Source organism: Apaloderma vittatum, unplaced genomic scaffold, assembly GCF_000703405.1.
Source record: "Apaloderma vittatum isolate BGI_N311 unplaced genomic scaffold, ASM70340v1 scaffold5913, whole genome shotgun sequence".
Lineage (NCBI taxonomy): Eukaryota > Metazoa > Chordata > Aves > Trogoniformes > Trogonidae > Apaloderma > Apaloderma vittatum.
This window is the reverse complement of record NW_009707411.1, coordinates 2,190-29,696: the sequence shown is the minus strand read 5'-3', so window position 1 is coordinate 29,696 and position 27,507 is coordinate 2,190. Positions and strand designations below refer to the sequence as shown.

Genomic DNA, 27,507 nt, shown 5'->3' with positions numbered 1-27,507 from the left:
AAAATTTCTTAAGCTTTAAGTGCAATAAATCAGAGAAAAAAGTTGCATAAAATTTAATGGTGTTGTTTCTCAAAAGCAAAAAAATAACAGAGTGGAAAATAATACAGCCTTTGGACTGAAGGTAGCTATCTAATTACTTTATTCGGCAGCCTGTGCCACACATGCTAGGAGACTTTTGAAAAAGGTACTTGGGATGAGTACAGCTTTGTGGAGAACTTGGCATAAAAGCTTCTGGGTAACAGACTTTCAGAAAAATTCTGTGGCCCAAGTATATCAAAAAGCATTTCTCTGATCTTTTCTTATGTAGTTTATTTGAACTCTGCTGATGAGTATCAAGACTTGCTACAGCTAGCTTCTATAGAAGAATCCTGACCTGAGAACTTCTTTTTCATCTTTTTCTCTTTCCAGAAACAGTGGCTTATTTCCCTTTCAGACAATGTTACAGGGAAAGCTGGAAGATAGCGCTTATTCTCATTGCCTGGTGCATCAGGTTCATGGTGAAACCAATTAAAAAACCCCATCTTTTACTCTTCTGTTCACTCTTAGCTGTAAATCTTTACTACAGAATAATCCATTTAACATTATTCTTGCATGGATTACTCTGAAGCCAATACAGAGTTAGAATTCAGTTCAACAAGTCTTAAGCCAAACATCTGGCTGGAATTAGTAACATATACAGATTTTTAAAGTGAAGTATCTTCTGAATATTTGTCAGCTTCATCTGTGTTATGGTGGGTCTTACGAAGAATCCATTGGTACTAAACGCTTCTTAACAAGTGAATACAGTCTGAAAACTTCAAATAACTTGACGTAATTTGTACTTTTAGAACTAAGGAGTGCTTAAAATGTTTGCTGTCTTTATATGGATGGAGAAAAGGCCTACATTTTTATTCAGTCAGGATGATATATATATACATGATTCACCTTAACTTGTAATTTTTTAACTTTCTATTTTCAGGCTGAAAAACAAGGTAACAAAAGTTTTTGTTAATAAAGATGGAGCATTAACGTAAATAAATATTTGATGCAATTTTGACTTTCGAGATGCACGTGATATTAAAAAAAGTACATACTAAACCAGTGAGTGTTATAAGCAAATATTTTAGTTTCAAACCTGCAGCCAATTTTTAAACAACCACAAAATATGTCAGAGCATATACCTAGACATATATTGAAAACAGCTGACCTATTACCAAAACGTAGAAATGGCAGAGAGAATACTACTAAACCAGAAACTTTTATTTTGCACTTTTTGTTGTTTCATCACAGAAATGCTACCATTAAAAGACAGTAATACATACAGAATATCCTTCTATAGCTCAACAGAAACGGCAACATTGTCTCTTCAGATGGCATAAAACATATTTTCAAATCAAGGACAGGAAAGAAAAAAAGCCAGTTTTGAAAAAGCAGTTCTACATGCGTCTCCTGCTTGTTACCTACCCTACTGAGCAAAACTGCAACTAGAAGAACAAGCGCAAAACTCAACCTCGCCTGCCAGAAAGACTACTCTGTTAGAAAAATGCTTATAAACAGTATAAACTGTGTATCAGTGTAAGACCTCAGTTTAAAAAACAGTAAGAACTTAGTTTTAAATTCAGATTATTTCATGCTGGAGCACTGCTACAAAACTAAATCATTACAAAAAATAACAAAAAAATTATTTGGTGGCATAATATATCACTTGACAGAAAGGACAGAAAGACTACAAACCAGGATACTGTAACCTCATTTGCTTTTCCCTGCCTTTCTGCAAGGCAGAAAAATAGCTCCATTTTGAACAGTAATTCTTCAGATGAATCTGCTTTATCTTAATGGAATATTATTAAATTCTCTACCTGAAACCTTCCATTTATTTATCTTATTAATCAAAAGCAGACAGTCTATTAAGGTCTATTTACAACAGTTTTCACATCTGTACACACCGTGTCTCTACCTTCAGGTAGATAACAGGATAGGCAATAATGAGGTAGTAGGCATTAAGCTCATATAATTTATTGAAAGATTTTCATTTTGTAAGAAGTGATATTAAATTCTGAGAATCATTTTGTTCCTGTACAAAAAATCTATGCTAACCTCCTTTTTCATAGATTCTCTTTCTAAAGCAATTATAATCAGACATAGCACCCTATTTAAATATGGAATTAGATGTAACTTGAATGCAGAGACAACCCTAAAAATTTCAGTACTTTCTGTATTGTGAGAACTTGAATTTGTGACGCTACTGTACACTGAGGAACAGCGAACCACAGGGACTCTAGAAGAGCTTGAATATCTTGTTTCCAAGTTAACGTTTCCTGTTCCAGTATAGGAAACAGCATTTTCTATGATACCACAAAGGTCAAAGTATTAAAAAAAAAAAAAAAATAAATCTTCTGAGAACATTATCTGGCTATCCTTGCAATGGTTACCTCAGACACAGATGAAAGTAACAGCAACTTCCACAGTTCTGTTTGACTGCATTGCTAAAACAGATTGCGTTTCTAAAACAGATAACCTACCTATGTTGCCAATGATTTTATACAGAAAAGTCTTCGCCTCTGATTTTTGCTGAATTAATCACTTGGACTAAATCAAGTTCTTCAAACATTGACAGGAGGAGTTTTTGTTTATCTAGCTAGCAAGCATCCAACTTCTCTTTTCGTTCAACCATGTAGATGCAGAAAAGGTGATGTACTGCCCAAGAGAAGCTTGCAGTTTTTGTGGTAAAAAATGTAAGGCGGCCACATAAGCTATCACTTAAACAATCTTATGTATTCATTCCTCAGTATGAATCTGGAAATACTAAAAGGCAAGCCAAACTGCTTTCAAAAATGAGAGAGAATGTGTGGCCTCTCTGGAGGGATACAGGTGACCTGGTTACTGAGGACACGGAGAAGGCTGAAGTGCTCTACGACTTTTTTTCTTCAATCTTCACTGGTAACCACTTGAGCCACACCACCCAAGTCACAGAGGGCGCTGGCTAGGACAATGAAGAACCACCCAGGGTAGGAGCAGATCAGGTCTGGGAACACCTAGAGAACCTGAAGGTGCACAAGTCCATGGGACCTGATGAGTTACATCCACGGGTCCTGAAAGAACTGGCAGCTGAAGTTGCTAGGCCACTCGCCATCATATTTGAGAAGCCACGGCAGTCTGGTGAGGTTCCCACAGATTGCAAAAGGGGAAATATAACCGCCATTTTTTTAAAAAAGCAGATCAGGTCTGGGAACACCTAGAGAACCTGAAGGTGCACAAGTCCATGGGACCTGATGAGTTACATCCACGGGTCCTGAAAGAACTGGCAGCTGAAGTTGCTAGGCCACTCGCCATCATATTTGAGAAGCCACGGCAGTCTGGTGAGGTTCCCACAGATTGCAAAAGGGGAAATATAACCGCCATTTTTTTAAAAAAAAGAAAACCCAGGGAACTACAGACTAGTCAGCCCCACCTCCGTGCCAGATAAAACCATGGAACAGATCTTCCTGGTTGCTGTACTAAGGCACATGAAAAATAACGAGGTGATCAGTGACAGCCAACACGGCTTCACTAAAGGCAAATCATGCCTGACTAATTTAGTGGCCTTCTATGACAAAGCTACAGCACTGGTTGACATGAGAAAAGCAACTAATGTCATTTACCTGGACTCGTCCAAGGCATTTGACACTGTCCCACATGACATCCTTGTCTCTAAGATGGAGAGACATGGACTTGATGGATGGACAACTCGGTGGCTAGAAAGTTGCACTCATCAAATAGTTGTAGTCAACGGCTTGATGTCCATGTGGAGACCTGGGATAAGTGGAGTTCCTCAGGGGTCTGTTCTGGGCCCAGTGCTGTTCAGCATCTTTGTCAGAGACACGGACAATGGCATCGAGTGCACCCTCAGCAAGTTTGCTGACAACACCAAGCTGTGCAGTGCCGTGGACTCACTTGAGGGAAGAGATGCCATCCAGAGGGACCTTGATAGGCTTGAGAAATGGGCCAGTGCAAACTGCATGAGCTTCAACAAGTCAAAACGCAAGGTCCTGTACCTGGGCTGGTCCGGTCCCAGGCACAAATTCAAACCAGGCACAGAGTGGGTTGAGAGTAGGCCAGCTGAACGTGAGCTAGCCATGTCCCCAGGTGGCCAAGAAGGTCAACAGCATCCTGGCCTGGATCAGAAATAGTGTTGTGAGCAGGAGTAGGGAGGTGATCATGCCCCTCCACTCAGCTTTGGCAAGGCCTCACCTCGAGTCCTGTGTCCACTTCTGGGCCCCTCACTACAGGACGGACATTGAGGTGCTGGAGAGGGTACAGAGGTGGGCTACCAAGTTGGTAAAGGGCTTAGAACATAAGTTGTATGAGGAAAGGCTGAGGGATCTGGGGCTGTTTAGCCTGGAGGAGATTGAGGGGAGACCCCATCACCCTCTACAACTACCTGGAGGGAAGTTGTAGCAAGGCGGGAGTTGGTCTCTTCTCCCTAGTGGAGAGTGGCAGGACGAGGGGAAATGGATTTGAATTGCGCCAGGGAGGTTCAGGTTAGACATTGGGAAGAATTTCTTTATTGAAAGCGTTGTCAGCCATTGGAACAGGCTGCCCAGGGAGGTGGTTGAGTAACTGTCCCTGTAAGTGTTTAAGAGACAACTAGATGTTGCATTGGGGGACATAGTTTAGTAGGTTGATAGGGCTGGGACAAAAGCTGGACTCGATGATCTTCAAGGTCTCTTCCAGCTGAAACTATTTTATGATTCTATGAAGAGAAGGACTTGGGGGTGTTGATAGATGAGAAAGCTTAAAATGAGCTGGCAATGCGCTCACGCAGCCCCAAAGGCAAACAACATCCTGTGATGTATCAAGAGGAGCATGGCCAGCAGATCAAGAGAGGTGATTGTTTCCCTCTGCTCTGCTCTTGTGAGACCCCACTTCGAATACTGTGTCCAATTCTGGTGCCCCCACTGTACGAGGGACATAGATCTGCTGGAGTAAGTCCAGAAGAGGGCCACAAAATTGATCCAGGGGCTGGAGCACCTCTGCTATTAGCTAAGGGAACTGGATTGTTCAGTCTCGAAAAGAGAAGACTCCAGGGGTACCTTATAACTGCCTTGCAGTACCTGAAGGGAACCTACAGGAAGGCAGGGGAGGGACTTTTAACAAAAGCGTCCACCGAGAGGATAAAGGGAAATGGATTTAAGTTAAAGGAAAATGGATTTAGATTGGATCTTACGAAAACATTCTTCAGTATGAGGGTGGCAAGACTGTAATAAATTGTCCAGAGAAGTTGTGGATGCCCACGGGGCCTTGGGTAACCTGGTCTAGCTGAGAGGCGTCCTTGCCCATGACAGGGAGGTTGGATTAGATGATCTCTAAGGCCTCTTCCAACCTAGGCCATTCTATGATTCTATGATTCATACTGTGCATATTTAAAGAGTGCTGATATTTAGTTTTCTTTATCTGGAAAAAGTTCTCTTGTTATGGTAAGCTAAAACATCTCTAATAGCTGTTGTTTATACAGGAAAAGATTAAATATCTGATTTTGTAAAAGAATCCCAGAACTATCAGTTAGTATTAGTAGCAAACAAAGGTGTTTTCATCAGCTTCAAGAAACAAAAATCACCCAGAGTAGTACCTCTAACATTTTCATGTGGTTCTTACGCAATGTAATCAATGTTTTACAGGGAAAGCAGAGACATAAAATTTTGCCTGTGGAAAAAGCTCTATGAAAGAACGCAGATGTGCTAAAACTTGCAGTTAACTGTAGTATTAATTTAAGATTAAGATCAGTGCCTCAACCTTGCTGAATCTATCCTTGATGGAAAGCATATTATTTTTCTAGGTTTATGAAACCTGTTACTTTCTTTGACATGTACACTGTAGCAGCATGCTCTACAGAAATATTTTGCTTGAACGACTGTATTTCATAAGTTCAGTTACTAGAGATTTTTCTTTTTTTGTATTTCATGGTTGGATATCATCAATATGTTTATTTTCTCTGAAATAAAATAAATTTCTTAATTTTTATGTTGATTAAATACTATAGAACAAGAATAATAAACTTACCTGCAACAAATAACAGCTTTACATGACAAAGCCAAATCCAGGAAATATTGTCTCACTCCAAATGTCAAAGCATACTTCAAAGATTTACCATCAATGATGAGAGCAAAATCATTTTCCTTCCTTAAAGCATCACCAAGAGTACTGCAATGATGGCTAAGTGTCTCTCTTGTTCCCTGTTGCACAAAAAAAAATAAAAAGGTGTCTATTATTTTTAATTCCTACTGTTCTTAAAAATCCACTTTTTTTCAATGTGATCAGAAACACTGGCATTTCATTTTCTGAGGAAATTACCTTTTGATTATGCTATCAGATACACACACATGAAAAAGTATTTGCAACAGCTGTACTACTGGAAACCACAGTAGAAATGGTGTGTAGGACTGCTTTCACAGTGTGCCAAAGACACCTCAGAGGAGGTATTTGGTTTGTTAAATCTGTTTTACATGTCTTAGGGCCAGAGTACTCAGCCTGTCCCTAAAAAGATTAGGCTTAAGATAGCGCTATTTCAGAAGAAACCATTGGTATGCAACAGATATTGTACTATTACTGCAAGGGCAAGAAGCACCCACTTACTGCCACTATTTCCAGTACTGCAAGAGTATGGAGACCAAGAGAAACCAACTTTCCTAACTTATATGAACATACCAACAGCTTTATACAGCCCAGAGGCTACACCCACACTTCGCAGAGCCAAGGAGAGGACTGCCACAGAGCAACTCTTCTCCAAGACGCTAAACACACAAGTCCCAACACATCAGGACTTTTTTCTCCAAGATTTTGTGGCTGCTCAGCTACTCGTGTGCTGAGGGCACTGGGCTGTCCAGCAGCCCTCATGGCAGCTGCCAGGTAACGAGACAGAGTCCCAGTATGAGAGATGGACCTATGTCACTTTGAAAGCTAAAGCTTCAGTCATATTCCTAACAGACAAAAAGCCGATTCCAAACACAGCAGCAAACAAAAGGCAAGACACAAGGTATACACTAATCAAACAGTGAACACTGGCAAACAAGGCAGAAAGTTTTTAACGGAGTCTCTTTTTTAAAAAGTCAACAGAGTTAGTTTATTATCAATTTTTGAACTGCCTCTTGCCCTCAAACTATCCAGTCACTACATTTACCTACTCCCCAAATCCCCACCATTTATGTTGTCACCACAGACAGATTTGCAAGCAAGCAGTTTATATATGCAATTTCAGCTGCCATACGATAGGTTCAGAGTATGTGGGGATGCAGGCTTTTAGGGAAAGGATCTCTCAACCTCCACACGATTCAGGCATGGGGAGTACAGTACAGCTGTCATATCAGATGCTATATTTTATTCTTAAAGTATATTTACATACATTTATTTTAAAAATTTTATTCAACTGCTAAATCATCACACTGAAAGTGGTTAAAAGTTAAATGTTTGTTCACTGAGTTTTTATTGGTCTCCTCTTAGTAGCTAAATAAAATCACCTCATTTTATTTCCTTACATATGAAGAAGTATACAAAGTACTCAAACTTTTGCACTTCAAATCTATTAAGTCTAGTAGTAGCTCTAAAATCCCACAGTCTGTGTAAATAACCTAAATGTAAGACAGAAGTTCTCACTTGCATTGGTTAATTTTTGCTCAGAGGTTGGTTGAGGAGTGAAAAACTTAAAAGCAAAATTAAGGGCTTGAACGAAAAACCTGGCCTGTTTTTTCAACAAACAACACCTGCAATCTTTCTAAAGCTAACCAGTGAAATAACCTAAGAAAATTGCCTCTTTTCATTAATATCACAGGCTACTTGTGTCAAAAGTTGCTTACTGTATCAACAGGCTCTGGCTCCAGACACTAATCAACAGTTGCTGCCTGTGCTGTGTTCGGGATTTTATTTTATATTTTATCGGCATAAATATGCTGCTTAAAACAAGTCATATTTGAAATACAGTTATCATGATTAAACTCATACTAATGTTGAAAATGTGTTAGTCTAAATCAGTCAAAACATTTTAAAAAGTACTTATTTAAAAAAAGTAGGAAGTATTTCAATTAACTAATGTTACAGAGGCTACCACCAAATCCTTCAGTTAAGGCACTGTCCGACTCTTACGGATTCTCATACTTGACTTTTCTCTCACTTTCTCTCCCTAAGCCTGGTCTTGAGCAACCTGAACAATATAGAGTAAGGTAAACTTAATTTCAGGGTTTTCTCCTGAAGCCTTCCGAACAGTGAGTTTTCCCACTGGGGAAATTCTTCTACTTCCGAAGTTCATTTAAGGCTCACTTAGAGCGTGTGAACAGGATTGCTTTTTTTTTCTCATGAGATTTTTCATTTAATATTGCATAATTTTTCACTTAATACTGCATTCCTAATTTATCTGCAGAATCTCTTCTCTACAAAGCACTGTACAAGTTGGTAGTTTTAACTCTTACTTATACCTCAGCATCTGATTATCATTTCAGCTGTTTAACCACACAGCAAAAATTAATTTTTTGCAGATACTAAGGAAGGCAGGGGAGGGACTTTTAACAAGAGTGTCCACTGACACGTCAAGGGGAAAGTTAAAGGAAAATAGAATTAGACTGGATCTCAGGAAAAAATTCTTCAGTACAAGGGTGGCAAGATGCTGGAACAAATTGTCCAGAGAAGCTGTGGATGCCGCCTCCCTAAAGGCGCTCAAGGACAGGTTGGATGAGGCCTTGAGCAACCTGGTCTAGCTGAGAGGCGTCCTTGCCCATGGCAGGGGGGTTGGGTTAGATGATCTCTAAGGTCCCTTCCAACCTAGGCCATTCTATGATTCTATGATTCCGTGAGAAACAGCGTTAGAAAGCAACTTACGAGTAGCTTGTTTGGGCACTGTTAAGTGCTACTACTGTTAGGTGCCACTGGCTCTATGCCTGCATGGATGGCACTATTCCATGACATGCAATTTGTTTGCTCATCATGTTGAAGTTTATTTGTGTAGTAGCTACACTGTGATTTTGGAAGCTGTAGACTTAACTTTCCAGTTATCCAGGAACATTTTGTCACAAAGACCATACGGACTTTGAAGTATGCAATACTATAATTAACTGAGAATATTATAATAAACAAACCAAAAAAGCAACCCCCCAAACCAACCAAACCTCCCCACCAAACACTGGTTTTATCAGAGTTTTCTGTGCTTGTCCAGATAAAACAGATGGTCCAAGTTATTTTTCAAGACACCACCATCATGATGTCTGTATATTTTAAGCATTAAAATAATGTTTCATTAACTGAAAACCTTGCAGGTTTTACTTACATCAAGAGAGCCTTCATTTATAACGATTAATCCCATATTCTTTCGCAAAAGTTTACAGGAGTGACCTGTTAAAAACATTTTTGAAAACAAAAATGACACACAAAATACATTATAACACAGCCCTTTTTTTCCTGAAAGAGAACTACAGGCAGAGTTAAAAATAAAACTCGCCCAGCTGAAATCAATGGTAAAATTATACTGCATTCTATATAAATTAGACATCCAGGTAATAAGAATAGTTAGAATTTTCTTTGCTGCAAGTTGCAACTGTTGTGCCTTATTCAGAGAGGTACTCAGCAGAAGGACAAGAAACACTTTTACAGGGAGTTACAGAAAACAGCAAACAGATTGTGGCATCCCTGCCCATGACAGGGAGGTTGGACTAGATGATCTCTAAGGTCCCTTCCAGCCCAGGCCATTCTATGATTCTATGATTTCCCTTAGCCTTGTAGTTCATATGAAATTTACATATACACATGTTCCCTCTCTTTTCTTTTATTCTTTGATGCTTTAAACAGAATGTATGCTGAGTATTAATCATGCAGACTGCCTGGGGGGGAAAAAAAAAAAATCTCCATTCTTAATAAAGTGAAAATACAACTATTACATGTATTACCTCAAACCTGAAGGTACTATTGAAATGTATCATGTGCATAGAAAAAGTTCTTTAATATTAGAAATAATAATAGTAATAAAAAGGATCTATATGACCAAAATAATGCAGGTTATGGCAGAAGTGCTGATATGCTGACTTAACAAAAAATATTAAATCTTCAATGCTGCTTTCACGTATTACTAATTAAAACCACAAATTTATCACTACTAAACTTAGTTAATTCTTGATTCATTTTTCCCCTCCTTTGTAAAAAAAGGAAAGAATAAAAAGAAGCCTGACTGATGCTACGTTGTATAGTACTTTAATACACAATCTACACTGTTTTGCTGGTCCCTACCATTTTGTCTGGAAAGAAGGAAAAAAACTCCCACCCCAAACCATATATTTTTAATTCATTTTAGATGCAACAAAAAAGCACAAATACCTTTTTTTTTCCCTCTCCTCTCCTTCTACCAGAGACTGAAAAATACACTAACATTTTTTTTACAAGATACTATTCCATTCTGAAAGCAATTCTACTTTAGTAACTTTTATAATTTGTATATCTGTAACAAAGCCATCAAAGAAATGCAGATATAATACCGATGTTAATGGCAGTCTCCTGTTTGTCCCCAGTAAGTATCCAAATTTTTATGTCTGCTTTCATGAGTGTTTCTATGGTTTCAGGCACTTTGTCTTGTAGCTTATCTTCAATTGCTGTTGCTCCAAGCAGCTGAAGGTTCTGTGAACAAAAAAATATTCAGTACATGCAGGTTTTTCAGTTTAAATTCAGTTTTGATCCTTCTGGGTTTTTTTGTTTAACTTTCCATATTTACAACATGATTAATGGTCTCCAAATTCATTAATCAGATTTGGTATCAAGTAATAAAGATCTTCCAGTTTATTCCTATGAGCTTTAAGTCAAATATCGATGCAGCTTGACAAACTGCACAATGTGACAACTAAAAAAAAAAATCACCCAATTATTCACAAGCTCAGTAGCTTGCTCAGCAACAGCCACCTTTTCCTGAGATGCACCTCTGATTTGAAGAATTCAGGAGTGATATTGTTTTTTCTCTCACTTGTAATGATTTCACTTCACCTACCAATTCATCTTAACCTTAAAACTACTTTGACTGTTTGGTTTTAACTTCCCATAAAACAAATCTAAATGGCTTTTGTGAATAAAGCCTTTTTTACACTTGGTATTTCTATACCTTTAGAACTAGCTAAAACCCTGTTAATGACACCATTATAGACATAATAGTGTGTAATCCTGGTTCCAGGATAGCCTGCATATTACCTGCTGAGAACGTACTTGTGCAGCTAATACACAAATTTGTAATGAAGTTATACAGTTTAAAGAGCATCTTGTGCATCTCTGGTTAAATCGCTCATCTGTGTAAAATGAAGTCTCACAAGTGACTGAAGTTATATATCCTCACCCTTTCAGGAATTAAAGGGTGCAGGTTTTTGAGGCTCTGAATTCTAAGAAGTTTTGTCAATGTAATCTCTCTTTTCCTTTCCAAGTGAAAAAACCCAGCACCCCTAAAAAGTCAAGTATCAAAACTTCAAGCAATATTGGTGTAATGAACTCCTTTTGCTTGTACATTTTAAGAGCCATGGGAGCCTTTTTTGTCGAGGTACTGAGGTCTAACCACACGTTTGGCTACTCCAGAATCTCAATGGAAGCGATTATGGCTCTGCTCTTTGCATCTGGGTATCACCTTCCTTTGCAGGCATTCGGTGTATGAGAGGTTAACAAAGTAGAGCAGCTCCACTAGAGCTTGGGGCTTGGAGACTGTTTGAGGAAACAAAGTTTAATGTGGGAAAAAAAATGGGCTAAGGAAGGGATTCCACGGCTGCCTTTTACTAAATGAAGGAGAAGCCATCTTCTAACAGGTAACAGTGAAAGGGCAAAACTGCATTCTGCAGCAACAGAAATTTTAATTCATGAAAAGGGGAAGAAGAATAGCTGAGCACTGAAAGAATCTCTGCCTACTGCAGCTGGGAAAACTCCCTCCTTGCAGATACTCAAGACTTCATCAAAATGCTAGGCAAACAAAACTAGCTCTTCTTTGAGAAGGGATTTGTGTCGAGATGACCTCCAGAAATCTCTTCCAACCTTATCTATGCTACTGTTTCAAGATCGTTATGCAAAGAAGTGGATGTCTGCCTGCTCTTACACTTTTTTTTTTTAAACACAATAAAGCAATCCTGAAAAAAAGGTTTCCAGTAGTTTCATCTCAAAAGTAATAGCTTCTCATAAGGTAGCCACTTGCTGCAAAAACTTTGTCAAATTAAAATTATATGACACAGCTGTTAGTACATTGCTAGATTTCTTCCCATCTATGCATTATTCCTCAATGATGATTCAGGTTTCACAGTACAGAAAGTAAGGACATCAATTAAAAAACCCCACTTTCTTCCCCTTCCCTCTCCTTCCCGCTCCACCCCCAAAAAAACTCTCCAAACCCAGGAAGATACACATACTTTTTCAATGAGTTCATAGCTCTCCTCAAGTTTGAGTGCTCTGTTTTGTATAGCTGTAGAAGCACGGTGATAGACATTTAACCACTCTTGATAATCGCTTTCCGAAATCTCAGCCACAGCAAAACACAGAGTTCTTAAGCCTAAAAAGAAAGCAGATAGCAAGTAAGATTCAGTATTTGTTACTCGTTTCCTTGATATGCCTGCAATGAGTAACTACTACAATACAGAATAAATTCAGCTTTTATGTATGTCTGTGATTTTCAACTTCCTGCTGCACGTCTTGGAGATTTTTTAAAAAAAAGTAAAATAAAAAGCATGATACAAATAGAAATTTATCCAATAAAGTAACTCTTTCGAGGTAGCTGAATGTAATACAGGTCATGTAATTCCAGGGAAAAATGTGAGATTTTACACAAGATTTTACTTATCTTTAAAAAAACCACAAGGTTATCGCAGATTACACTTGCTCAACAGGTCTATACATTAAATAGGAACATCAAAACTCTACAACTGAATTATATTGTGGAACAAAAATTTTATAAACTTACATGTTGTTATGCTGTAAACCAATAAAGTTAAAATATTAACAGCATAATGATGCTACCCTCTTCTCCTCCTTAAGAAATTGTTAGTTGACTGAAATTTACCGTCTAGAAGCCAAGTTTGAGCCCGCTCAGATTTAAATTTTCCTATCTCACATGTTCTTTCAGCTTCCCAAACTGTTAAAATCATTAGTTTGCAGACATTTGGAGATAATCTTTGAGCTGGTTACACTTCACAGATTTTTTTATTTTCTTCCCTTCAACAGAAACCTGGATTCTCACTATAGTGAGAATTTGAGACTGCAGAATTAGAAGAAATATCTATTTTTTGATAACAAACATTTACATTTCATTAAAGTAGCCAAGTGTGAATATCCTAGCAGTCCATTTTCACACATTACAAGATTCTTAGATTTACAGAGCATGAAATTGGCCTAACGCTTTATATACTGAGAAGAGCATTGCTCTAGCTCAGTGATGTCTTGTAAGCCACAATTTTTAGGCAAGCAGATTTAAGAGGGGGACAGACAGGACTAATGTAGGTAATGCCTTTGGTCATTTGCACACTCTGCTCTAGGAGATGAGCAGCATCATAAGCAGGGATGGCTAAATGCAATCTTTATCTGTTCACAGGTTTCTGTTGTCTACAGCTGAGCACCAGCAGCAATTCTAAAATGATCAAAAGGCTGGGCATGAAATAATACATATGTATCTTAGATGCAAGACAGTAATTTAATATCCTCAGGATGAAAACCATATGTAATCCTAATATCCTGACAACTGAACAATATTAGGGACACCATGTCTCACCATCTAGACCTAAAGAATAAACTGAAGCTTACAAATGAACTGATTTATTTTCTTTCTCTGCATAATAAGGATATGCTAGCAAGGGCCAAAGCAATGAATATGAGATGAAGGGGAGGAAAGGAATCCATGAATGAGTAATAGCAATACTATTTCCCTAACTCTTTCAAAATATTTTATATAGATGATAAAATTAAAAAGTCAGCATGTGCGGAATACCAGCAAACTCTTTTTCAAGGCATTTGCCTTTTTTTAAAATCAGATTAATTATTTTTTCTAATTTTAAAATGATTATTTTTATTCTAATTTAAAAGAATCTTCCAAAAGAAAGTGGAAAACAAAATAGCATTAAGTCTGCTTCTTAACAGACTGGAACAACACAGGAAAATTATACACTTCTTCTGTTTATCTGAGCAGGCATTAACACTCAGGCTTAATAAATGCTTTAATATATATGCAAGCCATACTAACCACTTCATTTTTGAACAACACACCAAGAGCACGCAGCAAATGCCAAGGACATACTGTACTGCCACATGAAAGGATACACATGAGGAACTTTGCAACATCATCAACTGCAGTTTAAATCTGATGCAAAAATAAATACTGATTTTTTTTAATCAATTCCAGAGAGACACGTACTTAGTTGTTGGGTTTTTTTCCTTAAAGATTGAATTTTGTGCTTTTGAAAGGTTAGCATTTCACTCTTCGGAACAGTAAATCTTTTCATGTGTTGAAAAGATGGGTACAAAAATACTTGAGCAAACTTCTTAAAACTAATACGTAGGTACAGTGGTTTTAAAGATGGATGGAATTTTTCACTTTTTATGTTGATTCATTCTGTCCAGCCTGACTGCTAAGGGAAAAATTGTCAGCTTTATCACTAATTTAGTGAGAAGAGTAATTAAGAACTGGATTGAACTTTTCATATAGCTTCACAAAGGACAGCTGATAATAATCTATTTTTACCTTTTTTTAACCAAATTTACAGCCTTATGACCCAAACTAACTTCACACTTAAGTAACTTTTCCTTGACTAATCCTAGTTAGGCTTTTATAAAAACCTAAGCTAGGCAAACAGCTCACACAACTAGATTCATGGGCTCAAAGGGTATACTTGAGGATTCATATTGTACCATCAGTCAAACGTGCTTGGTTCTGCTTTCAACTTTATTGTGTAATACTTTATATCTTTTAAGATTACTTAAGGTTAATCAAATGCAACCTGCACAGAACCTGATATGGAAAACTAGCAAAAGGATCTTCTGGCTTACTTCTGCTGTGACTGGCAGAATCAAGAGACTGGAGGTGCTGACTATGACACTAATAAAAATGCTACATTCCATTATAAACCAAAAGAGAAAAATTAGAGAAGTCATATGTAAAACAAACAAAAATGATCTTTCCTGATATAGCATTTCTCGAGACATCAGTTACCAAAAGGTAAGAATTTTATTTTAGAATAAAACTATATTTAAATAAAGCTTAATTTCCAATGTAAGCTTATTTCTTAAGACACATTAAAGGTATTTTTAATGTTCTAGTAACATCGCATTCAAAAAATGAAGAGGTAAAAAAAAAAAAATAGAGTTCAGATTCCCATAACTACTAAAATTCTGCTACCAACGACTCTCTCCAATTCACCGATAAATGGCACTTCACAGTACAACTCTATAATCCTTTCCTAAGATACCAGAAACGCAGCAGGCATTGAATATCCAGGAACTGTGCTAGAAGAACTTACATAAAAGCAGAAACTTTTCTACAGTCTGCTTTCCTGCTCATGTCTATACTGTGGAATTCATTATTATAAAATAAATAACTGTCTGTTTCTATCAATCACCTTAATCTCATAGTCTTCTGAATTTTTCTTACTATTCCTACCTCAGGGAGGGCTCCCCACCTTCATCAAATGCTTTGTAAGAGTGACTGTTAAAACAGCAGGGATGACAAAACGCACCATACAGAAAGCTAGCACTGGCAGTTTCCCTTTCTGTACTGGTGACAGAAATCACATACAACAAAGCTACCTTAAAAGCACTACACTAACCATTTCCACGCATCTTCATTTTGGCTACTTCTTCCCGTGTGCAATCCCTACAGCATTCATTGCGTGGGACATGACAGTGATCATGGGAGAAGATATCTTCACAGAAACAATGTACAATGTGTTTACTCTCTGGAAAAACTCCACTACATACTGTGTGGGTGTTTTGGTTTCTTTTAAGTATGAACTTACCACTCAAACTTCTCAAGGAGAGGAAGATAATTTTTAGGAGGCATTACTAAAACGCAATTTCCAAACTTAACGTGAATAAAACATTACAGTAACATAAAAATGCAAAACTGTGAAGTGGAGCAGTAACCGAATTTCCTATTTAGTTCTATATTGAATGATATCACCCACCTTCTGTAGCAAACTGCTCTAGATGTTTTAAGGTGATTTCTTTGTATTTTGAACTTTCAGCAAGGCGGTCATAAATTACAGTATCCTACAAAACAAATAAAATGAACTCAGAACAATTCAATAGAAAAATGAGTGGTTTTTATGTAGACAATGTAAGTCATGTAGGAAAATGGCAGAAGAATATGCAGCACAGTATTAATTTACTTCAGCATCAAAAATGTATAGAAGTAATTTTATTTCAGAGGAAGGAAAAAGGGACATTACAAATCCTCAGATTCTCTAAATTTACAAATTCTGCTATGATGCAGTTTTCTCTCCAACATTTTTTGCTGTTACTTCCCTTCGTTTTGCAAAGCGCTGCACCTTCCTTTGGCTTCCCATGTGAATTCTTTTCATCTCCTAAAATGCTGTCTTACTCTGTAATATTAAGCCCACAAAGTAAAATTACTGTTTCCTAACTGCCATTCTTACGTTTTTGCAGCCAGCTTGATATATATATTAACAACAGCTTCTTCTCTCTGCTTGAGAAGATACAGAATAGACATTTCTATTCATCAACTTCATTTTTTTCAAACCATTTGGGAATTGGATTTGTAGCCCCTTTCCCCTTAAGCTTGACTTAAAACATAAAACAAGAACTAATGAGCAATTGTGCCATTCCCAGATACATTAAGATTAAGTTATCTTTCCACAGAATCTGGTTTTATGAAAATTTACTTCTGGTATAATATTAACGGTAGGTTAAAATTCCCATCCAGTTGCTTTCTAGATTACTATTTCTATCTAGTGATTCATGTTCAGCTATCCCAGCAAGTAACTAATACATTAAACCACATATTGATCCTATTCTTTTTTTAGTATTAAAAAAAGCAGTATTAGAATCATTAGAATCATACAGGTATTAGTCTAGTACAATGGACAGAATGAACAGGTCCATCATACCTTTGTAGGCAGTTAGCAAAAAACAAACAACGTTAAGTAGCACACCACATTAAACAGTTACATAGCAAAATAATATGAACGGAAAAAGGCATCAATATTCCTTCCCCCATATTTTCCATGTTTTGACTGCAGTTATTACCACCTTTTATTTCTGTATTTGTATTGGTAGCACACGCCCCGTGATACAGTGAAAACAGAGTAAAACTCACAGCTCCCTTGCAGTAGAGTCTTAACTTTCCTGATGGTGTGCGGACTATCACTGACATTCTTTTCCTAGAGCTGAAAGAGAAACAAATGCCCTATATAAGATGGTTCATAGACATAAACATTTACCAACATTTTACATGAAAATATCAATATATATCTTATATAAGGAAAAGAAATAAGTGCTATCTACCCTGAATTATGATGTGAGATAATTAGTATGGAAAAACAGTTTTATTGTCTAATAATTATGGTGGATATTTGTGTGCATACTTTTGTAGGCCTTTTTCTTGTAAAAAAAAAAAATTGAGAATATTCACCTTCATTTGAATGCTTCCTACTGATCACAATAAAAGCATCTTAAAGCACAAAGCTTTATATCATAATATCATAAACAGATAGTGCATCACAGACCATTTCAGCATTTACTTTTTTTCCCAGCCAGAGTCTCTCGTGCACTGCCATGTGCTGCAATCCTACTATTGCCATCCCAGAGTCTCACTCATCACGCAAAGTTTTAAGTACACTAAGTTTTGGAAGGGGGCTTGTGCTTCATTTTATCTACTCTGGTTCTCAGTTGTTAATGAGATTTAAGTTTTTTGTCCTTGCAACTGAAGTTAGAATTGGAGGAAAGCATAGAGATGACTGTCATTCTCTGCCTTCTGTCTTTCCTTTGAGGTCCTCCAACAAGCATTCTTTAGATTTAAGACCACATCCAGTCAAAATATTGTAATTCTTTTAAACTTGCTTTTTAATTAAATCCACAGAAACTGTTTAGGGAACAAAACCAATTTCTTGCACAATAGTTCACGATAAAATACACAAAAGAGATGTCCTTCTAAAACTTCGGTTCCTGTTCAACTGGTTCATCAAATAGCATTATTGTATGAACAGTTCCTGAAGTTCAGACTGCCATGGAAAATATCCTGAAAGTGGAATGTATGGAGATAGGTGGAGGAAAGAATTTTATAATTATTGGTGAAGTAATTGACTGAAATAGTACCTTCAAGAAAATATTTTCCTATTCCACCTGTGTGTGCAGTTTGCTTCAAGTATAGACATCTGAACAGCAATATTAAATTACATTTTTACCATGAATACTGTACATGAGAACATAAGAAGGCACTAACTGCTGCAACTCTTTCTCCATTTCATCTCTAATCCAAAACACCTCAAATAATCGCCAGTCCAAAACCCCTTAAAGAGTGTCCAGTTGGGGATCTGCTTAGACAACAGTGGAGAAATTCAGATATCTAAACTGCAGTTAAGTTGCAAGTCTCAGATCCACTTTGTTTCCTGGGAAGATTACCTAGCCTACTGCTATTTAAATTCTTAACAATTGCCTGAATGTTCTGTTAGGGAACTGTGGAGGAATTACTTTAATTTAGGGCTTGTATAAAGAATAATTCGATTTATATGTCCTTGACAGGTAAAAGTTCAGCAGTTTTTTACTTGCGTTGCAATGCCAGAAGATAGCAATCCTGAAACTCTGCATACAGCTGCCTATCACTCTACTGAAGACAGGCAGTAAGAGAATAACCAATGTTTTCCTGTAGCATTCTGAAACTTGACTGACATGTATTCTCCTAGTAAAAATGCAATAAAGCTAATGAGCTGAACTTAACTGTCAAGAACTTCTAACTTTTTATGACCCTTTTCATTGCAGTGTCAGTTTTACTTCCCTTTCCTGGTGAAATACGGAAAATCACAAAATCGCACTAATACAAGTAACTGTCAATATGAGGATATTTTTTGGTCTTGTTTTCTTCACAAGAGAAGTGATGTGAGCAACCATAAAGGTGATTCAGTTATAAGGGGAAAAGTACTGAACAGAGATATCTGCTGAAATACTGACAGAGGAAATGCCTGCCCGCCTGGGAACTGCAAGGCTGGGAATGAGAAACATCCTTGAGAAGGGCAGCAAGCATCTCTGTAGTTTTTGTCTGGAAATGTGAAAAAAGTCTGGAAAAGGTAGAAAACATCCTGCGAATGTAGGAATCAGCAACTGCTATCAGTTGTTTTAGCTGAAAGAACAAGGAAATGTTCTGGAAAAATAAAAAAATGGACTGAGAGAAAAGAAAATACCATCATCTATTGGCTGTTTCAGATGCAAAATACAAACTGATTGCTGCAGATGGTGTCCTACAACCCCTTATGTCTCTGCAATATAAAAATGACTTGCCTTTACCCCAAAATGGAATCTCATGAGAACCATCCCGAATGAATTTTTCTCTGGTATCTCCTAGACAATTCACTGCACCATCACTGAGAACTGAACAGCTGACTCCAGACTCTCACTCTTTAAAGTGAAATTCTGTCAGTCATTGAATTTGAGGGACCACTCCGATGAGTGGTTGGGGAGCACTATATCTGTACTATTTTTAATATATGATATGTACAGAGAGAGTATATTTTGAATAATATATAGAGGTGTGTGTTGGTGTGCACACATATAGAGGTAACTAATTTGAAATTTATTTCTTCATCAGTAATAGTTTAGTCGCAACTTGTAATACATGTAAATACATACATGTTGCTACTATTAAATTATAAATGTACTTGTTTTGTTAATCATGGATGTACTTGCTTTACTAGTGGTAATTTGTAGCAATATGTAATAAAGACATTTAGAAATTAAAGTCCTCATGTCCTTGTGTGCTATGGAATCATGCAAACCCGTTTTCACGATATCTCAATATACCCACAGGTTGCGTAAACCTTTGGGTCATGAGGAGGAGGCAGAAGAGCTGGTAATTCCCATGGAGTTGCCATGGGATTACAGATGGACAGAGCATCTAGAGGGAATAGAAATACTTCCCTCAGTCACAAGATTTGCCACTTCCAGAGGCAGCTCTTGATGAGTCTTCCGTTACCCGAAAATCTGTCTCAGGTTTAAGATGAAAATTTCTTCAGAGTGTAAGCACATAACCACAGAAAACAAACACTGTTACAGGAGTTTTTGGTACCTCCTCTGTCAGCCACTCATCCTTTTCCTACATTTAGAAGAAGCAGTCTTCAGTTACAAAACAGAATCAGTATATTCTGGACCTCTATGAATGATGGAGAGGAGATAAGGTCTCAAATGCTCTAGAAGCAAGCCTTCCATCTGCCCAATACAACAGCCAAAGCAACATAGATTATTCATAAAACTGATCAGACAGGGGTCTGGTCAAGCTATTTCTGTATTTCAGGTAAATACACTGGCATTCTAAATGAAAAATGTTTAGGTTTTAGATAAGAAGCTCTGTAAATATCACAGTTTCTGCTATATTGTGGAGGTATGCCCCAGAGATTCAGATGAAAATTAGTCATTAAATCAATAGATGGCATATACTCCAAACACTGAAATTATATTACTACATCTATACTCAATACTTGCAAGTGAAATTAACTTTGCTGCTAAAAATGGAGTTAATTCCTCTGATAGAACAAGCAGATACAAGTCAAAACCTCATTCAGTAGCACTGCTAGTAATGACACGTTGATGCAAGGACTGACAGTGCACGTTGTTTACATTCACCAAAACAAGGAATCACACAGTATCATGCTCATCTTTGCCACTGGTACAGGTGAAAAGACAGTGCATGCAGTTGGCACAGGGATGGCAGGAAGCATAAGACATTCTGTGGTTCTTCTGGATCCTTAAATGACATAGTGTCTTGCTTCCTCCTGCTCTGCAGATAAACATCATAGGAGCTGGTTTTGGGTGCCAAAGGACAGCTGTGTTTTTTGTTTGTTACAGTTCTGAGTGACAGAATGAAAGAAGGGACACAACGCTGTGCAATTCCTTCCCTGACAGTACAGGGAGTATAGGGACACTGAACAGCAGAGGGTCTGAGCAACTTTTCACTTCCTTGAGCTTAAAGTACCATAGCGGTTTGGCAACTGAGCAGAGTACCTACTGGAAGCAACCTAAACTCAGCACAAGTTATCATGACAGGTTTTGCTCTGCAGAGATTAGCACTACATTGCCAGTTGCTTAAGTATTATCAGCTGCTTTCAGTATGCTCATCTCCCAGTTACACCGAGAGCTACCACCTTGCTATGAACAAAGTATAATTAGTGTATTGTATAAGTCTACTACTACTCTTTCCACAGGCATAGCTATGATCATGTAAAAAGAGAATACCTTAAAAGACAACTCTGCAAGTATTCCTGCAATTTTTACTTCCGTAACATACTTCTCTGAAAGACTATCCAATCAAATGTTGACACTGTTGCACTCTGCTTGCAGAAGAGTCTTATCTGGCTTGTACTGGAAGGTGGCAAGGAATTTGCATCTTTTCTGGGAAAATCTTGGAACACCTGGAAACTCTTAACTCAATAATTTAATTGCTACAGATTACTGCTCTAAAGGTAGATGTTCCTACCCATACAGATGATATGTCTGGAGCCAAAATTTCTCTTGCTGTGGAACAAGGGTGACCTCTAGTGCTTCCAACAAGTCATCTCCAAGCAAAGGTAAATATTACAGAGTAAGAACAAAACCAGCTATAAAAACTGAATGCTTAATAAAGTTGGGTTATTGGTATCCAGCAAAAACCTTAATCCTCCAAAGGTTAAGCTTTAAAAGCAATTTCTCCATGAAGTACCACTGTGTAAATTACAATTTTAGACTGACACAAAGGTTTAAAGTGATCTACAAAATCATGACTAAGATCAAAACCAACACCGGAATCCTTCACTGCTACTCCATGAATGCAGTATAAACTTTCACAGATGTCAAACTAACACCGCGCTCTGTGCTACATTCTTGCTAACTTTCCAGAACAGAAAGTCAAAGAAGTGCCTACAGAAAAACGAAACCACAGCATCCATCTAAAAAATGTCCTCTACAATATATAAAACTAACATTAGTTGCAAGCAGTCATTAAAAGAAATTCAAAATTATAAAAATTACTTTGTCATTTTTTTTTCAGTGTGGTGATCTTTAAAGGTTTCACATTATTATTACTATTACAACTACAGGCAAATACTTTTCTCATTTCACCCAAGCTATACATCTTCAGCCTGTCTCTCCAGTACTGCCTTGGGTTTTTATTTTTTTATCTTTTCACTTCTTTAGCTAAGCTTAAGGGAAACATAATAGGACAGGAAGGAATAACAATAATGACTTTCCGCAGGCACAGCTACAAATAATCATTCTAAGAAAAAAAAAGAGCTTCCTCTACATACAAATTCCTTCCCCATTCTGTGCCAAAATAAGCAACTGGCCTACAAGGAGAGGATACATGGATACGTTTTAAACAGATTTACATAACAACTGAAACTGCATCCAGATTTCTTATGAGTACACCTCTATAATTCCAACAGCTTTGATAGAAAATTTTAGTAAAGGCAAAGTATGTGATAAATTCAGTTTTACAGAAAACTCACTGGCCAACACTCTGCTCAGAAGAGTATGTGTTTCAGTCTAGAATATTTAAACAAGTCATAATGCTGCAAGTAAATTCAAGGTTAAATGCAAAATTTTATTCTATCAGTAAAGGCAAAATAATGCTTATTTCAATTCCTCCTCCTGCTCCCAAATAGCAGTTTTTAAAATAAATCACATGATGCCAGGACTTTCAGAAATGCATTTAAAAGTTCAAGCACTCTCCTATACTGTCTTTTCACATATTTTTTTTAAGTTTTGAGATAAAGGTTCTTTTCAACCTTTGCTCAAAAGCAAAAAATATTAGCCAAAAAGGAGATAACAGGAAAAATAAATCTTTTACAATAAAACTACAAGCATGATCTTAATCATGTATGCTGCTTTGCCTATAGTATGATCACATATTACAGAGATAATATCCACACAACCTGCATACTTTGCCTGTACAAACACAAAAAATGCAAACATTTTTACCCGTAAGAGAAGTTCATTAAAAGTTTTCACAAAAAGACATCAAGTGCACAACATGCTGCTTACCTTGTAAATTCCAGGACGTTGAGCAGTTCATACCTCTCTTCCTGACCCAGCTGAAGAATAAAATAAAATAAATATAAAAAATAGTGAGAATGTGAAAAAACCTCAAACAAAAGAACCAAAACCAACCGGAAAACATCTAAATAGATATACACCATGATGCAGTTATTCAGATATTATTTAATACAACATGAAAAAATACAGGAAATTATGTTACTCCAATATACTTACAGACTCTATGATCACTGAGTCAGGTGTCCTTCCAGTGAATACAAACCGAAGATTCCTGGCTGCTCTGACCAATGCTCCTTCATCTACAACAAGGCCAGCAGTTATTATCAGATGTACCATAAACCTGTTAGTTTACACTACGATTTAATGGATGCAGTCCACGCTTTTCTACTTATGACTTCCTTTTTCCTTTATTGATTTTTAAGATTAGATGTGGTGCTGGAAAGAACTCTTTGTTTCTCCTGTTAAAAGCGATGAAATAAGTTTACAATTCAGAGAAAATAAGCCCCTGAAGGAACATGCCTCTCAGCTCATCCTCTTCAAAGCACCAGGCAAACACCTTCCTCAGTGGGGCACTGGACAAGGTACATTTCTTTTTGCGCAAATAGTGTTTTAGAAGAGTGAGAAGTCATTCCTGTAAATAACAGGTAACTTCAACACCTGCATTCAGGAAACCTGTCATGCAACAACCCAGTCTCCCATAGGCATCAGTTCTCTGCAAATGTCTCAGGATGCCAGAATGCAATTTGCTCACACTGCTCAATAAAACATTGCCATAGCCCAGTTTTAGCGTTATTTATGGCCCCACCTCCACCCTTGTCTTGCAGTTGCTGAAGGACAGAATTGAGAGTGAGCACCCGAGGAGCTGAGGCAGACAGGAAAAATGAAGGCTGGAAACTCTCTGCGCTTCACGTCATTTCTCCCATCGCAACTTGTTATAATACATCAGCTCAGCAGAGCTGAGCACACTCTAATCATTTTGCCTTGCCTCTTCATTTCCTGAATACAAAAATTGTCTGTGAACCACAGCAGGCTTGAACCAGACCTTTTGCACTGTAATCTTTTCTCACTCTCTAGTAGACCTTATCACAACTTTTATCCCATTAAAAACATTTCTTTTCCATTTTTTACTACAAACATCATATCTGATCTAAATTAATACCACGGTTACCAAGTACAGAACAGTTTCACAAGCAAGTACATCAATTTGTCTCCTGCTTTGATTTCTATTTGCATCTAAGCAGTTCCTTCAGACTTCCACAGCAATCTGACACCTTCGCTGGGTCCTTAATCACCCTTCACCCTTACATAATCCCCAAGATGTCCATATGTATTTTCTAAAGCGAATTAGAAAATTCTACACCCTTTTTCGACATAAGTGATCTTAGCTGACACCAATTCTTTTTTTGAAGGATATGTTTAATTTTTTAATTTTGGAAGATACTTTGAAAAACAACAGATTTTGAATTAAATTTGAATTTTGAGTTGATAGAATACTTAAATATATTCACTCAATTATTTAAGTCTCACCTGGAGATGCTGCTTGATATATAATTTTATCACCCTCTCTTTCTGGAACTGCTGTATGACACACTGCCATCATTGTCAAAAACTCACATATTACAGGTGCAGTTGGCTAAAAAAAAAAAAAAAGCCAGTGTGATTATTCATTTAAGTATAATTAACTGAAATGTAATGAGATACAGAAGAATAATAGTAAAGAAAAAATCAACTAAGACTTTTCCTCTCACCTTTAAGAACTATCAAGAACAAACCAGACATTCTCCATATACCAATTTCAGCATGCAGAGTAACTTTTTGCTGCTGTACTTTGACACTGGCGACAAAGACAGAATTTAGTGGCATTTGCTATCATAACAATCAAAAGGAGATAACCAGAAACAAATAAACATTTTATAGGGAAGATAAGTCTGAATGCTGTATGGAAAAAATTTTATTCACTGAAGTCTCTTTGGATGCTGTCTTTTTTTACTTAAATTATTCCCTTTTACATTACTTTTATTTAATACTGTATTTGAAAACATTTTTTAAGAATCTTTAGAAATATGTAGCAACCATACGCAAAAGTCATGTGGACAATGTTGCAAGTTCAGGCAGATATCTTTGAAAGGAAAACACTTGGATTAATGTCTTAGGCACTTCTGAGCCTACAAAGCTGAAATAATTTTAAAATTATTTAGCCAGAAGGAGGGGAAGAAAATGTATATAAGCAAAACAGTTGATTGTTTTTGACAAACACAGCTAAAAACCTTACTAGTACAGTTGAAATGTGCAAAATGAATGAAACTACTCCTGAATAGTTGTTCAAGAGAAACCCCAGCATTCCCCATAAATAAGCTCATATCAGCTGCCACCTCAAATGAGGTTTTTTGTAGCGTATTTGTAGTATTTCAGATTAAGAGCAGACTGTCAATAGTAAAGATAACATTACATTTACTCTATAAAATACAATAATCTCTGAAAATCTAACTTAATTCCATATTGCAGAAACACTAATGGGAATAGCATCCTGTCCTCTTCTACTGAGGGCCCCCAGCTCCTCTAAGATGCATTCAGAAGGCTGAATTGCAGACCCTTTTACAAAACACTTCAGAAAATATTTAACATATAGTTGTAAAACCTCTCTTTGAATGTGTGTCTGAATTTTTAACTTTATGCTTTGCTCTCTGCCAGTTACCATGAAATTATCATCACGGGACAACAAAACTTAAGGAAAGAGTAATTTATTTACACTCTTCAAAAGGAGAATAATCACTTGCCATTTAAAATAGCTGTTCTTGGTTATGACAACTAAAAACATCTCTTGTATAAATGACAAACGAAAAAGTGGTAACGACAGTACTGTTTCTTAGTCAAATCATAAACTAAGCTATTAACTTTGTGAAATGTATTCTCTCTTTGGGGGTGAATACCAGCCTCTAGAATGCCTGTTTTGTTTCATCATGTGAACAGATGATCGAATCTCATGGAAGCAAATACACAAAACCAATGTATGTGGTTAACTTCCGACTCTTGTCTAAGCCTGGGTGCAGAAATGCTAAACCATATCAGGACAGTAAACTAACGCGACTGATCCTGAAAGCTGTGATGTATGTCATGACATCACATGAACAGATTAACTAATCTTAAAACAACCACAGAATGAAGAACATAAGACTATTATTTTATTTCAGACTCATAATATCTGAATCATGTAATTTAAAAAAAAAAGAAATAAAAAAAAGGGCTGGATCTATTAACAAGTTTCAGCAAGAAGCAATTGTGAACGTACTCACAAGGGCCTGCTGATTTTGTGTAAATATGTAATTTATTTACTTTCCTTCAAATGACATAATCTTTTGACTTGCTGAAAGCAATGTTTTGATTTCACAAAACAACGGTAATTGTTTCTATATAACTTACATGATTGTTTTGAAGATTCTCCAGTAATGATAAGTCACTAAATATTTTTTCTTCTCCATTTTGTAAGCCCTGCCTAGAAATAATTAAAAAAAAAAAAAGTAATCATTAGCATATTCTTAACAAATCATATACAAATCATCCACACCACAGAGGTAAGATCAACACAAATTTTGGTGTGTAGCTGTTATAATAAAGGCTGCAAACATATAGTGTGAGAAAACAAAAAAGTATTTTGTTTACATCTCCAAAGTTTATCTAATTTTAAGAAACCTTGATTTATATAAATACACTTAAATCCAAGGAAGTTTCTCTGCTGACTTCAGGTAATGCAGGCTGAAGTAAAAATAAATCTACAATGTAAGACTGTGGCTTCTTGTCTTCTGATCTCTAGAATGAGATTATTGAAGAGATGCAGAACAAGATATGCCTTCTTTGAGAAGTCAGAAGTTTTGGAATAGGTTTGCAAAAGTTTGCAGAAAAAAAATCCAGTATCTGAAACTGAGTTCAGACGTCAGGGAAGTCAGCATGGAGAGGGTTTGTTTTCTACCACTCATAACCAAAAAGGAACTGAGCAAACTGATGGAGAAAGAAGATACAGCAACAACGGTGAAGTATGAAGGGAGTGAACAGATGCAAGGTGGAGACAGTTCTGGAGAAATAAAGTCATTCACTAACATCTCTCAAATTGTACAAATCCTCTGGCTGAAGCTGAGAGCTCAAAAACGTGGATACTTCTAGGAAGGTTTGTTACTGCATGTGACTGTTGAGTATTAAGACTATCTGAGTCTGAAATCTCAGTGAAACAAAACAGTGCTGAAAAGTGAACCAAGTTGGAGGCAAGTATTTTTTTTTATTTACTTCGGAACTTGCCTTGGCTAACGATCTTAGAAGAGAGCAAAAAATTTG

At 36.9% G+C, this 27,507-nt stretch overlaps 1 protein-coding gene across 1 annotated transcript in view; it reads right to left on the bottom strand.

The window, feature by feature from the left end:
* The window catches only part of ATP8A1 (ATPase, aminophospholipid transporter (APLT), class I, type 8A, member 1), a 61,385-nt gene extending 34,710 nt beyond the window's left edge, over positions 1-26,675 (bottom strand). Inside the window, exons 1-10 of the mRNA XM_009866180.1 lie at positions 26,602-26,675; positions 24,709-24,814; positions 23,398-23,480; positions 23,170-23,219; positions 17,264-17,333; positions 16,113-16,197; positions 12,357-12,496; positions 10,467-10,605; positions 9,269-9,333; positions 6,019-6,191 (exon numbers count right to left, since the gene is read on the bottom strand). Coding sequence (XP_009864482.1) covers positions 6,019-6,191; positions 9,269-9,333; positions 10,467-10,605; positions 12,357-12,496; positions 16,113-16,197; positions 17,264-17,333; positions 23,170-23,219; positions 23,398-23,480; positions 24,709-24,781 — 878 coding nt within the window. The 5' untranslated portion in view covers positions 24,782-24,814; positions 26,602-26,675. The remainder of the gene's footprint in view (positions 1-6,018; positions 6,192-9,268; positions 9,334-10,466; positions 10,606-12,356; positions 12,497-16,112; positions 16,198-17,263; positions 17,334-23,169; positions 23,220-23,397; positions 23,481-24,708; positions 24,815-26,601) is intronic.
* Between the last annotated feature and the right edge of the window lie 832 nt (positions 26,676-27,507).